This window comes from Ambystoma mexicanum, chromosome 3p (genome assembly GCF_040938575.1).
Source record: "Ambystoma mexicanum isolate Mex_15411 chromosome 3p, UKY_AmexF1_1, whole genome shotgun sequence".
Lineage (NCBI taxonomy): Eukaryota > Metazoa > Chordata > Amphibia > Caudata > Ambystomatidae > Ambystoma > Ambystoma mexicanum.
The window spans coordinates 643,280,895-643,295,303 of record NC_090925.1 but is presented as its reverse complement, the minus strand read 5'-3'; the positions used below and the strand labels follow the sequence as shown (position 1 = coordinate 643,295,303).

The 14,409-nt window shown below is 45.7% G+C and overlaps 1 protein-coding gene and 1 long non-coding RNA gene across 3 annotated transcripts in view; one reads left to right on the top strand and one right to left on the bottom strand.

The window, feature by feature from the left end:
- Positions 1-5,484, bottom strand: part of LOC138580686 (uncharacterized) — a 226,369-nt gene extending 220,885 nt beyond the window's left edge. The window contains exons 1-3 of the long non-coding RNA XR_011304322.1: positions 5,242-5,484; positions 5,007-5,148; positions 676-941 (exon numbers count right to left, since the gene is read on the bottom strand). This is a non-coding gene — a long non-coding RNA (uncharacterized lncRNA). The remainder of the gene's footprint in view (positions 1-675; positions 942-5,006; positions 5,149-5,241) is intronic.
- PDE6A (phosphodiesterase 6A) overlaps positions 1-14,409 on the top strand; it is a 552,155-nt gene that overhangs the window by 423,925 nt on the left and 113,821 nt on the right. For both annotated transcript variants that reach the window (XM_069651410.1, XM_069651409.1), the window contains exons 7-8: positions 8,374-8,440; positions 10,366-10,413. In XM_069651410.1, the coding sequence (XP_069507511.1) occupies positions 8,374-8,440; positions 10,366-10,413 (115 nt within the window). The remainder of the gene's footprint in view (positions 1-8,373; positions 8,441-10,365; positions 10,414-14,409) is intronic.

Here is a 14,409-nt window from a genome sequence, read left to right as displayed (position 1 = left end):
AGTAAATGAACAGGAAGAGAAACGAGCTTTGGCAGAGCCAACAGTTTGAGCATTGCCAATTTTAGTTTAGACAGCTGTTTTTGCGGGCAGAAATGGCTGCTTAAAATCACTGTCATATTACACTGCACATTTTCCACTGGTCATGCTACAAGTGTATGTATCCCTCGACGCCCCCAAAAAGTGAAAAGCCCACTTATAATTTCTATCTCACTAGTTTCCTTTCATATAGGTGGCTAGTGCTACATCCATGAGCCAAAGCTAAAAGTAAAAACACAGTTTTAGTGATGTAACATCTGTTACGTATGTCAGGAAAAGTTAATAATAGAAGAGGAAGCCAAAATTAGGAGGAAGCTTGGAATAAACTTGAGCGGTGTTGAAGAGGATTAGCTAAGAGTATAAAGTTATATAACTACATTATCGTGGGGAGTGCCGGGGCCCTAGCGTGCTGCCACTGGGGCCCCACAGCTCCTTTCTTGCCCACCTCTTTCCAGTTCTGAGGATGTCTCGTTCCTGTGGGGAATTACAGGGGCTATTTCTAGTTATGGGGCTTTAGCTCATTTTCCTTCATTTATTTCCATTGCTTATCTCGCTCGGTGGAACATCTATGTCACAGTGTCGTTATGATCTATCCATGGCATTACACTATCCCTTCAGGCTGTCCCTGAATTTCCTTACCTTCAGCTGTCACGGTGGGGCCCGGAGTCATCTCCTCCTCCTTCTTGTCTTACTCCTCCCTTTGCCGTCAATCGCTGCTGCTGTTGAGTGCTGATATGCCGGTGGATTGCAGCATGATGGTAGATTGCCGGACTCTCAGCTTTGGTGATCTCATTACACTTTGGGATGCTGCTGCTGCACTTTTCAGTATGTGGAGGTGGGCTACCGGGGAGTCATCACAGCAGCACACAACTCGGCCCGGCCAGGAGTGCTTCTCCTGAAATGGGCTAAAGATTTTATTTTTATTTTTTATTTTGTATTTATAGCATTTATGTAACACTCAGACCCAAGGGTATCACAGCCTTTGTAGAGAGGAAACATGGTTACATCAGGTAGTAGCATAGATAGATCATATGTCAAGGTTATCACTGCATTTGTACAGAGGGAAACATATAAACATCAAGTGGTAGCCATAGTGGCTAGGTATAGGGTGCCCTTATTCATGTTTGTTGAAGAGCCAGGTTTCCACGAGTTTCTTGAAGGTAGTGTAGGAGCGTTCATTTCTAATGTTTGGAGGCAGGGAGCTCCAGAGGGAGAGGGCAGTGACAGCAAAGCTTACGCCTCCCGCTCTGGAGTTTTTGAAGCGTGCTGTGACAAGACTGATGTTATTGGAAGATCGAATAAATGGGACGAAGCCTGAACATTCCTGTCAATCACCAGGGTATGTGAGATATTGTTTGGTAAGAAGCAGAGAGAAACGCTCCATATGCCAGTGCCTTCAGACTGTATTTAGGTGAAGCCCAAATTCACACAAATGTCAGGAAGTAACCTACTTTACAGCATGTGCTATTTGCCAACCTCTTTTTTTAGCTACTTTAAAGGGAATCCTTAAATTCAGCAACAATACAGGTTGTAGATTCAGACTTCCAGTGCTTCTCATATGTGTGTTGCCAGCAGACACCCTGCTGCCATATTCCACCCTCAGGTTCTGCGAAGAAATATAGTGCAGAGCCAAGTGCTTAATGTGTCTCAGTGTTTGCAAGGGCTGAGCCCTGGGACTTATTTCTGACCCCTGGCACTAATTGTGTCACTCCGTTTGATTATGATGTGGGACTTGTCAACATGATTGTTTTAACTGTCAAACAGTTGTAGTCACACAACAAGCAACAATGCTGTGCATGGGTCATGTGTCTAGGACAGCGCATTGTTACTCAGGAACCCTCGGAGCTCAGTCAGTGCCAATCTGCTAGGTAGCCATTTGTTTATAAATAACAAAGAGCTGGAAGGTGACATTCCCGAATGCTCCTACTGGCCATACCTGCGCACTGCTCCAGGCACAGCACATGCCACTGCCACGACTCTTCTACTGTAATAACCGGCAGCACTGACGCAGCCGTGTGTGGTGCAGGCAGTAGCCAAGCAGCCACAGTGCAGGGGAAGAGGAGTAGTTCATCAGGCGCATGCATATGTAGCCGTGTCAGTAGAGTGGCTGGCACGCAGAGCCCTGCTGTGCCTGTGCATGTGGAAGCACTCAGCAGGCACATGCAAGGCCTTCTTTAAGCTGGTCACTGCCCTTTTCTCTCCTGGTGTTAATAGGACAGGGGTGAGCGTGGCACGGAGACGAGCAGCACTACCACAGCGGCAGTGCCAGGGGAAAGGTCGTTGCCAATGAGGAGTGCCTCTGCTGAGTGCTGACCTATAGAAGACCTTACGCCCTTGTTTGACAGGAAGTTCATCAGTTCGCTAGTGATTATCCCTGCATTTGTTCACAACTTCACTGTAGCTAGCAAGCACTTCCGCTTTGTTTTCTGTGGCTAGACAGGTGAAATGTTCCACCCATAGAATCAGAAGAACACGATCACTGGGATGTGTTTAAATAATAAAGATGGCAACAGGCTATCCCACACTTTTGCCGTAATACACTTTAGCCTCATTTTGTACGTATTTTACGCCCAGAACCAGCTTCGTTTACCAGAACCCTAACTTGCTAGCGTTCCCTCCCCACAAGGGTGCCATGTCAAACGCAAGCCTGCAGATGCCGGGCGTGGCTTGGGAAGTTGAGTTCTATGAACGACATGCCTGGGCTTCCTGTGCTGAAGGGGAGATGATTCACTGGGAGGCGGAAGCTTTCGCTGGGGCGGTGTCCTAAAAAAACAAGTGGGGGGACTCATTAACATACCAATTGAGTGTTGCGTCACCAGAAATTAGCATATCATGGTAAGTGGGGGGACTCCAGAAAAATGTGGGGGGACTCTGTCCACCCGCGTGCACCCTTGACTTGAGCCCTGAAGTTTTGTGAAATGTGGTTGAAAAGACAAACATTTCTGTGCAGACAATACAGGAAGAAAGAGCTGTGATATGCCATACCATACATTTAGGTATGGGGGAAGTATGTGCCATGCTTAATTCTAATTGGGGTAAGTGTAGCGGGCCCTTTTAAAAAGTAACATGTCTTGTTCAGAGAATGCACTCATGCTGATCAGCACATCCTGGCAGCTAGAAGAGATACTGGGCCTTATCATGAATTGGGTGGTATCCCGATTGGGATACCGCCCAACTTTATTTACATTAGCGCCCACACGTCCGGCGGTATTACCGCCGGATCACCGGTTGGGCACTAAACATTACTCCCTATTCCCCATTGTACCCAATAGGGAATTTCTGGTGCAATTACCATGTGGTAATACCGCCAGCGGTAATTGCTCTGAAAATTGGCATTTTTCGGGCTTGTTTACCCCAGCTCTGAGTAGGGGTTAACCATGCCAGACTCGAGATGGGGCAGAGCAGTAAATGCGGCAGTAGGCTACCGCCCCACTCGTGATGAGGCCCACAGTGTAAGAAAGTGTTGTAGGGCAATGGGCATCCATGGTTGGATTAAGGAGGTGGCAGACATCCCCTCAGCAAGGAAGACTAGCGCGCAAGTGAGGTAAGAATAAGGCCAGTGTTTTTGCCACTGGTATCAGGAACATAATGCACTAGAGGGTATATCCCTACTCTGTCAAGGACCGGGAAATCACTAAACCACAAAACAAAAAAGTGTCCTGACAGGTTCACTAAACATATATATAAATTTAATTTATAATAAACTTCTCAATACCAGAAATATGGCACAAGCTATCTAGTTTTCTGTGTCCACCTAAGTTTTCATAGGGATACATTTTACAAAAATCACCATTTCGTACTTCTGTTTAAGCATTATACAGAAGTGACTTTTTATTATTTCAATTATTACTCATAAGCAAGGTCTGTCAATTACCAAGCACTATTAACTCAACATAAATTCCAAATCAAGCACAATATGTACAAAAAAGAACCAATAAATATCCATGTTCATGTACACAGTATTTCATACAATGCAAAAGACAGTTATATACACACATTAGAAAAAAACATTTGAAAAAACTTTTTCTCAGAATAGTCAACACTATATAAATTTTGAAGTTGATAGGCCCCCACTCAGAGGTTGAAACCATATGTCTCTGGATTATAAATGTTCAGTTCCATTGGGGGCATTTTCAATTGGTTAGCTAAACTCAAGGTCTACTAGCTAAACTCGGGGTCTACGTGTGACACCAGAATAAATCTAGAAGGTGTCATACTCGCACACGAATAAAACAGAAAGTGCGAGTAAACTACGTTTCGGCGGAGTGGGCCATTCCGCCTTCCTCAGGACCAGTAGAAGTCGTGACCCCTGAGGTACAGAAAAAATAAAAAAGGAGAAAAAGACAAGAAACATAGTCTCACTAGTAACCACAGGATCACAATCAAAATACCTCAAAATAATGTGTCCCGTGACTTTTAGGGCATGCAACTACAAGGTCCACAATGCATTGGGCTCATAAGTCTGTAAAAGCAGGGTGATGTGCATGAAACCAATCCTGCTATAAGGGGAGCCTGTGGGACATATTCACCTCTTGTGCAAAAAACAAAGAAGCATTATTTTAAAAGAACTGGATAAAAACCAATGTAAAACCATTAGTAATGTGTCATGAAGCAGACATATGAATAAAACTTTCAGAGAGCATAGCCACTAGACCATGGAGCGAGGTTAATCAAAAACCAAAAGTTACAGTTAAAAAGTAGTGCAGTGCAATCCAGTTTTGAAATATAAACACCTTGTATGTATCTGCACTAATGAGAAAAAGTGCACCAAAAAGTGTAAAACACCAAATGTGCGCACTCACGTGTCTGGGGCTCAAGCTCAGATTTGTTCCTTCACATTTACAAATTGACGTTACTGTTTCAAAGGTGAAATCAACATATGGAATTAGTGTAGGCGAACCGGCATTAGCATAGTAAACCAGAGGTTGTAAACAAAATACATATTGGCAACAACCAGTCGCTAACTCTACCTTTAAATGGGAGAAGCTGTGCAGTGGTCGCTTGGCGTCTCTCTATAGATGCAGGGCACTAGGATGTTATTCAGGAAGCCTTGCACAATTCAAAAATGTGCCCGGCATGGACTGGAGCCTCCCGCTCCATTATGTTTGAAATCTACAACAGAATGGCATGGTCAAAAGTTGCCGCTTGTCCACATGAAATAAAGGGCAATGCGGAGGCTAAAACAAGGCTGCCTAGATTTGTTACCTTTGTGCTGAAACCGTGATGTGCAGGTTGTGCCTCTCTCTCTCAGAGCTAGAAACGAGTGTATCAGAGAGTCTTGCAGGCATGACCATAGTACACCTAACTAGCATGAGAGCCTCGGCAGGGACCTCGCCTTGCAACAGCGCCACAGGAGCTGTGTGGTAAGAAGTGGAATAGCAACCAAATGCTTCTAAAAACGAAAGAGGCACAAATACACAGTGATATTCATTAGACTGCAATCCCTCGTTTTCATGCACCAACAATTGAATCACATGGGCTGAAAGGAAAAACAAAATAGAGTCAGCTGTGTGCAGAAGCACATCATCTAGATGTAAAGGGTGGCAGAAATATCCTGCATATGCACCTCAGTGTAAATCCCCACAAAAGGATACACATATCTCCACTCATGCCTACTGCAGACGATACCTTAAGGCATGTGTTATTAAAGGCTGGTATCAGGAACGTCTTGCCTTGCCTCATCTACGGAAACACATGTGAGGAAATCCTGTGCTTGTTTCTGGTAATTACCAGGGCAGTGATTCAGGGGCCCAGGTGCCACCCTGAATCAAAGGAAGTTGGACATGTGGGTGATATGCAGAGTATCCCCTTGTCACTTGTCCCTGGTCCCTGACACGTGTCTAATGTTTTCACCACAGGGCTCTGACACGGGTGCTCTACTGGTCCATCCTATTAAAGCATCAAGGGAAGCCAGCCCTGCTAGTGGAATGACTCTCTCTCCCAAATGGAGGCACACCTTAGAGAAACCAAAATGTCGGGCACGGAAGGGAATCGTCCCTTTGGGGGTGAATCTCTCTGTCTCTTCTACGGAGGTAGCAAGTGCCGTGCTACAGTTGGTAGTAGTCCTGGCACACTGAAGGGATTCGTTTTGAAGATCTGGGGAAACTGAAACAAAGAATCTGGTTCTGCAGAAGCTTTGTTTCAAGTCTTTACCTCCCACTGCATGGAGACTCTCACAAAGAGTGCCGTGCAAACTTGCAAAGCAGGGTACCTGGCTCCCCAACCTTCCCACTATGAATCGAGTGACACAGAGGGCTTACCGGCATGTTCCCAATCAGGAGCTCTATACTAGAAATACTGCACCCATAGCAACATGTAGGCTCGCTTAGGGAGCGTTAGAATAGCAAGTAGGACAACCAAGAGGGAGAAGGGGATGGAAACATGCTCCGCCCAACCCCATGAGCCCAATCACAAACGTTAGCCAATCTCAACGCTCCCTCAACCAGTGCTCACAGGTGCCAACCATCTCTCTAAGACCCACCTAGCGGGAGGCAGGAACACAGTATAAATACAGCCAGACCCTTTTTTCCAGCTGTGGGTTGCAGGAGCAGAAGGCTGAGCCTGGAGGCTAGAAATGTGACGGTGGTGGGAGAACAGAACAATGTAGAGAGAAAAGAGGCTGGGGAGTTGGTGGCAGCGTAGAGCGGGAGAAGGCAGTAACATTCAGGTCAGAGAGTTGACGTCAGAAGGGGGCGGTAGTGGTGAGAAAGAACCAGGAGTTGGTGTTAACATGGTAGAGAATAATCGGTAGGAGGTGGTAGTAGTGGAATAGATCCAGGGGAAAGGTGATAACATCATCAAAAGTGGAGAGTTATCCGAAGAAGTTGGATTAAGTGGGGGTGATCCAAGAGGCTACAATAACACCAGCGAGAGAACAGTGATCAGGAAGAGGTGACGGTAATGGGACAGATCCAGGAGGCAAAAGTAACATGGTGATGGAGAGTGAGCAGAAGGAGGAGTTGGCAGTGGGACAGATTCAGAAGGAGGTTGTAACCTCTAGTGTGGAATGCAAACACGAGGATGTGGTGGTAGCAACAAGGATCCAGGAGGAAGTTGGAACATAAGGAAAGGGAGTGAACGGAACACGCTGGTGGCAGCAGTAGAGAGCCAGACGGAGGCAGTAACATCCATAGGGAAGTGAAGGTTTGAGGAGGTGGTAGTTGTCGGAGTCACCCCAGGAGGAAGGAGTGGAAACTGGGCATAAGGCAGACGTGGCAATATTAAAAGCAGCAAGGGGACACAAAGAGGTGGTGTAAGTATTAGCCCGGGTAGTGTAGGGAGTGGCAGGGAGTGTAGTGAGACCAGCCCAGGAGGAGGGGGGAAGAAAAAGGTGGGACAGAAAGGTTATGGTCTGCTTAGAAGGGGGAAACAGAAGGAGTCTGAAGTGTGTCTACTTGTAGGACTTCGTATCCGAGGCAACCTGGTGGTACCGGACAACGAAAAGCCTACAAGTAACTATACTGAAGTTTAGGGTTCAGGAAACACATAAACCAGCAACGCTGAAGGAGGGGAGGGGAGACAACCTCTCTAGAACTGTGTATACTCAAACCTTTGCACTGGGGGCTGGTAGCTCAGCCCCACATTCGGTGAGAAGAGACATTATTCTGATAGAAAACCATCCTGACCTTTGTTATCATTATTCCCAACATCGCGTCTTTTGGGAAGACTACCCTTCTGCATTTCAGTTGGCTCCTGAGTGCATATAGTCCCTTAATAAACCAAACCCTAAACCAAGAGTTCTCAGTCTTGGTGTACTCAATTCAGCTATTCCTCACTAGAGCATTGTTCATTCCAAATTAAATAAGCAGCTTGTCATGGCTTCTCTGCCATAGCTGTCTAAGCGCTGGGTCACGCTCACACCCTGCTTCTGTTCACTTGCACCTGAGGATTGCTTTGACAAATTCACACACCCCTCACCTCCTTTTCTGTCTTGGGTGCCCACTCCCACCCGCTCTCGCCTCTTACCCTGTAGTCCTGTCAAGTTCCCGAATGTGGCGCACCATGGGGCACCTACATACATGAGTATACGTCCCAGCGAGGTTAGCGCTACACATATAATCAGTCACCTCAAATCAGAAGCTGGCTTTCTCAAAGCCGGGCCAAAGTTATTAAGCTGAGAAACGAAGTGCCTGGTCCCTAGCAAAGAACTATTCCTTTCCCTGCCCTCTCCAAAGGACAGTAGACGAGCTTCCGTAGGTAAGGTCCCGAAAAACAATCAAATCAACTTTTTTAATCAGCCAGGCTGAAGGTGTGTAGGCTATTTGAGTGTCATCGAAGCATATTTTGTGGTCATGGTATGTTTCATTCTGATTACACAAATGGTATCTGTGCTTGCAGAAACCCGCCAGCGGATCATTGGGCACTGGCCAGCAAGCTGCCCACGTACGTGGCTGAAAACGGACTTGTGAGTAAATGTTGCCTTATTATAAAGGATGCTGATGGGGATCTTAATTAATTGTGCTTTGCCCAGGGGAGGGTTTTGGTGCCCAGGAGAAAGACAAGCAAGGAGGGAGCCGCATGGGCCTTTGCAAAGATGTATGCCACCATAGGTGAAGTGCTATTTTGGAGACCCCTCTACCCCCCCGGCATAACAGTGGTGCAGTATATGAAGATTTGTGGTCCAAAATGACACGTCCTGGGTCCCCTCTATTTCTGTCAGCCACCTAAAATTGCCTTATTGTAGCACTGCCTCTGAATCATTGTAAGCCAAGAACTATGCTACTGCAATCCTTTTGCTCATATAGCATGCACACTATGGCTGAATCTCTTTGCTCATGTAGCGCACGCTCTATGGCTGAATCTGTTGCTCATCTAGCGTTTGCTCTATGGCTGAATCTCTTTGCTCATGTAGCATACGCTTTATGGCTGAATCTCTATGCTCATGTAGCGCACACTCTATGGTTGAATCTCTTAGCTCATCTAGCACAGGCTCTATGGCTGAATCTCTTTGCTCATGTAGCATTTGCTCTATGACTGAATCTCTTTGCTCATGTAGCGTTTGCTCTACGGCTGAATCTCTTTGCTCATGTAGTGTACCCTCTATGGCTGAATCCCTTTGCTCTTGTAGTGTACGCTCTATGGCTGAATCTCTTTGCTTACATAGCATATGCTATATGGCTTAATTTCTTTGCTCATGTAGCACATGCTCTGTCGCTAAATCTCTTTGCTCAGGTAACGTACGCGCTATTGCTGAATCTCTTAGCTCATATAGCGTACACTCTAAGGCTGTATCTCTTTGCTCATATAGCATACATTCTATGGCTGTATCTCAATTCCTCTGTAGTGTACGCTATATGGTTGAATTTCTTTGCTCATGTAGCGTACGCTCTATTATTAAATCTCTTTGATCATGTAGTGTACGCTCTATGGCTGAATCCCTTTACTCATGTAGCATACACTCGATGGCTGAATCTCTTTGCTCATGTAGCGCATGCTCTAGGCTGAATCTCTTTACTCATGTAGCGTACGCTCTATGGCTGAATCTCTTTACTCATGTAGCATACGCTCTATGGCTAAATCTGCTTGCTCATGCAGCTTACGCTATATGGCTGAATCTGTTTGCTCATGTAGCATATGCTCTATGGCTGAATCTCTTTGCATGTGTAGCTTACACGCTATGGCTGAATCTCTTTGCTCATGTTGCATATGCACTATCGCAGAATCTCTTTGATCATGTAGCGTACGCTCTATGGCTGAATCCATTTGCTCATGTAGTGTATGCTCTATGGCTGAATCTTTTTGCTGTTGTAGCATACGCGCTAAGAGTGAATCTCTTTGATCATGTAGCTTTTGCTCAATGGCTAGTCTCCTTGCTCATGTAGCATATGCTCTATGGCTTAATCTCTTTGCTCAGGTAGCGTACGCTCTATGGCTGTATTTCAATGCCTCTGTAGTGTACACTTTATGGTAGAATCTCTTTGCTCATGTAGCGCACGCTCTATGGTGGAATCTCTTTGCTCATGTAGTGTACGCTCTTTGGCTAAATCCCTTTATCATGTAGCATTCACTGGAATGCTGAATCTCTTGGCTCATGTAGCGCACGGTCAATGGCTGAGTTTATTTGCTCATGTAGCGTACGCTCTATGGCTGAATCTCTTTGCTCATTTAGCGTATGCTCTAAGGCTGAATCTCTTTGCTCATGTAGTGAACGGTCTATGGCGGAATCTCTTTGCTCATGTAGCATATGCTTTATGGCTGAATCTCGCCTCAGTCGGACCTCCTGAGTTCATGTAAAAGTTAGGACTGGGTGTTATTCCAGTCCCCCCTCCATAATAGCAAGACGCTCCTCTATAAAAAAAAATACTAAGAATCTATTTTATTTCTTTACAGATTTGTAATATGATGAATGTGGGCGCAGACGAATATTTTGAATTTCAGGTAAAGTATTTTTAAGATCTCATCTCCAGGAGACATGAAGGTCTCCAGAACTGTCTCTGTTATTCTCATGTCATGTTGACCTGCCTTCTGCTGGCAGGACCCCAAATTCCCCATACACTGTTCTTTCTGCAAGCTGTTTCCCACCCTTTAGCTCTCAACCTACCAATGTTCTAATGAGGGTAGCATGAAACTGAAACAGAAGTACAAGCCCAACTGGAGCTTTCCATTGTAGTGCATAGAACCTGGAGGAATGTCTGCTTTCTTCCTGAACTCCATTAATAGTAGGTGCTCCTCCTACTGCCCTGAGACATCAGAAAAGCGGCATAGAAAGCTTGCAAATACTTGAGTAAACTAGTCATGACTATGAACTAAAAACAAGGGTAAAGCAAGGGGAAATCAAGAGCTTTGGTAAGCAATATGATATCAAACCGTAAACGCAAATTTGCTACCCCCACAATTAGTGGGGCATATTTCTCTAATGAGTTTATGTCACGACTGTGCCACTGGAGCAGCAATTAGCACCCATTGTGGACTATATGGTACACAATCATCACCATAAACCTTCCCAGACAATACCTATTCATATGTTTGTATTCACTTTCCATTTGCAAGACTTTGCAACTTCCTTAATTAATTTCACAAACTATATGTCCCATAATGCACCGTGTGGCAGTCCCCATTCCCTGGCTACTCCTATACAGCAGTCTTTGAACTACAATTCCCAGAAACCTTGGACATCAGTACTGCTTTTACTTTCCCAGGACCAGAGAGGGAGGTGGCCAATTACCTTCAGGTGTGCTGCGTCAAGTCCTGCTAATTAGCCTGCTTCAGCACAGGCATCTCAGTATTTAAGCAGCTGCCTGCAGGAGCACAGGTCTCTTGCATTGAGCTCGGTTCCAGCCCTTTGTTGCTTTGATTCTTGGATTTCTGCTGTGTCCTGTTGTTTCCAGAACATGCTCCTGTTGAAAAGCACTGTGCTCCCTGCCTTGCAGCCTTGATACTCTGCCTTCATTCCCCTGCCTTTTGCCGTGCACATCTGTGCTTCCTACACTGCAGCCCTGCTCCCCTGATTGCAGTCCTCTGTTCCCTGTCTACAGCCTCTTGCTCTCTAACACTAATAATCGTGTTCACTGCCTGTAGTTCCTTGTTCTGTGCCCATTGCTTGTGTTACCTGATTTTAGCTTCCTTGTTATATCTGCAGTCCTGACCGGGTTATCCCACTCCAGAGTTACAATTCCTTGTTATCTGTCTGTAGCCCACCCTTGTTATCCCACTAAAGCGTTGCAGTTCCTTGTTTTATCTCTGCAGTCCTACCCTTGTTATTCCTGTCCAGAGTTACTGTTCCTTGTTACCAATCTGCAGTTTCCAGTCTCCTCACCCCTGCTCTTTGATTCTAGTTTTCTAGCTTTTCTTCTTTCTTCCAGTTCTCTGTCCTGAACCTTGCTCACTTTGACATCCTTTTTTCCCTGGATATTGCTGTTAGAGTTCTTGTCTTCACTTGAGCCTTGTGTCATTCCTTTGTTCAGAGTTTGGCTGCTGAGTTTCCAGCAGGCAATTTCTGCCCCTTTCCTTTGTCGTGTTTCCGTATTGTACCTTGTGTCATTGTAAACGGTGTGCTGGTTCCTGTCTCAGGAGTCAGTCATTGTTCAGTTCCTGCTGCACCCATACAGGTTTCAGTCATGTGAGTACTGTTACCTTATTTGTGCCTTAGGATCCAGACACAGCCACCCACTGCTGCTGCTCCTTGCCATGAGCATTCAAAGCTGGACCCGGTAATAGTAACCAGCTTAGAAGGCTGGAGTTTCCCTGGTTCTGTGGGAAACTATTTCCCCATTCTGCGTACACCCCAAGAGGGAACCTAACGTGTTTGTTTACTTGTACTCCTTGCCATTTTCTGTTCACTGCCTTTGTTGCCTATCTTTTCTTGTCTGCAGGTCTCCTTGCACTCCTGCCTCTTGTGTAATTGTCTCCCTTCGGCTTTGTGGGCATGTCTCTACCTGCAAGCCCCTTAACAGTTTACTAAACTTGCATTCTTCATCGTGGGATTCTCTTAGACATCTGTAAACACTGAATATCTCCACACAGGGGCGAGACATCAGAACACATTGTTATCATTGAGAGAAAGCTCTCTTTGGTAAAATAATAATTAAAGAAGCATTTCATGAAATAGGAAACATTATTAAATGAGAGGGATCCGGTCAGTTGTGAATTGCCTCATTAAAAGCACATGTAGTGTGTTCCCGGCATACCCTACTTGCAGAAACTAGCATCAAAGAGTAGCAATGTCCAGCGAGCCAGCTTAATGGATACCCGAAAATGACACTGGGCCTCATTACACGGTAGGCGGTAAGAGTTTACTGGTACCGGTAAGGGCACTTGTACCGGTAAACCCTTACCGCCTTACTACAAGGTCCCTTTGCGGAACCTGACCTTAACGGCTGGTTTTAGCGCCTTCCCCATTCCCATTGAGCCCTATGGGGGTAAAAATGCGAATGGGGAAGTGCCTTGGGGAATGGGGAATTACCGCCCCTGCTCACCTTGGAGTAGGGCGGTAATTCTGCCATCCACCAAGGCGGACACGGTAAAATATGGGCTAATAGCACCATGGTCACCGCCTACCGTGTAATGAGGCCCACTGTCTCTTTAAGGATTAAGACCTCGTCACTTCCATCACGCACCTTTGTGACAGTTACAGTTAGTTCTTGTTTCCAATCTAGTGAGGAAATTCAGATTCTTTAATTTTTTTGTGGAGATTTTAAAACCTTTTCTTGTAAGAATGTTTACTTTTCCCCAGTACCTTTGTGGCTTGGTGAAGGTAGGTGTTTTCAACACTTTTGACCTCAGCCTTTCCTAAAGCACAATCTCACTTTTTGCCAAACATGCCTCGCGTGGGGGCAAGAAATGCAAAAAAAGATGGCTATGACTTGTGTGTTGCTTGACTCCCTGACACATGTTCGGGAGGTGGGGGCACATTTGGCCGAACATGTCTTATCATAGGCTTAAGGACAGAGTTGGCATCAGGCTTACAGCCAAATATGTGGGAGCCCGATCTTAGGGTGACTGGGAAAAATGGTCAATACCATCTAAAAAGCCGAACTTAAGCAGCTGTAGACATGGTGACACTGATAAGACATTCTGTCAGTAGAGCCTGGTACATTTTCTTAAAGGGGTGGTGCGTAAATGCATGTGCCTAATATGCATGAGTGATTGAGTGCTACGAGGGATGCCAAACAAAACCAAGGGGGGTAAAAAATGGTGCATTGTACAGCACTTTCTGTGAAACAATTTTGTATGATAGAACATGAAAACCCAAAAGGATGCAAGTTACCAACAGTGCCCAGGACTATTCCCCAATGCATTTTCAATATGTCTTTCCCCACAGTATATGCTAGTATATACAATATGTTCATGCTGGCTGTGCCCATACATGCATACTGCACCAATATATGTTAGTATTACCACATAAGGACTCCCAGCAAGTAAAACAATGCCATGCCACAAAAAGAAAGAATATCCAGCTGGCTAGACTGGCCATGTCGTGTTGGCGTTACCCTTGATGCACAGCAATTAAAGGCGCCCTCATCAACGCTCGGTCACTGGTCGGTCACCGGTCACCCATGCGCTTGACATTGCAGACCTCATCTCCTCAAACGACCTACACTTCCAGTCTATCACCGAAACCTGGCTGCACCAGGTAGCAGGCCCAGATCTATCTCTTGCCATCCCAGACGGTTACTCCATAACAAGGAACTACAGGGAAATGGGCAAAGGAGGGGGAGAAGCCTTCATCGCCAAAACATCCCTAGGCCTCAGAGCGACCCCCTCCACTAGCATCCGATCCTCTGAACTCCTGACAGTTAAGATCCCACTCTCAGCATCCCAAACAATTCTCATGCACCTTATCTACAGGCCACATCTCCTCATTTGAGGAAGACATCTTGGACCTCCTAACTAACACCAAACCTGGATCTCAAATCATCCTGCTTGGGGACTTCA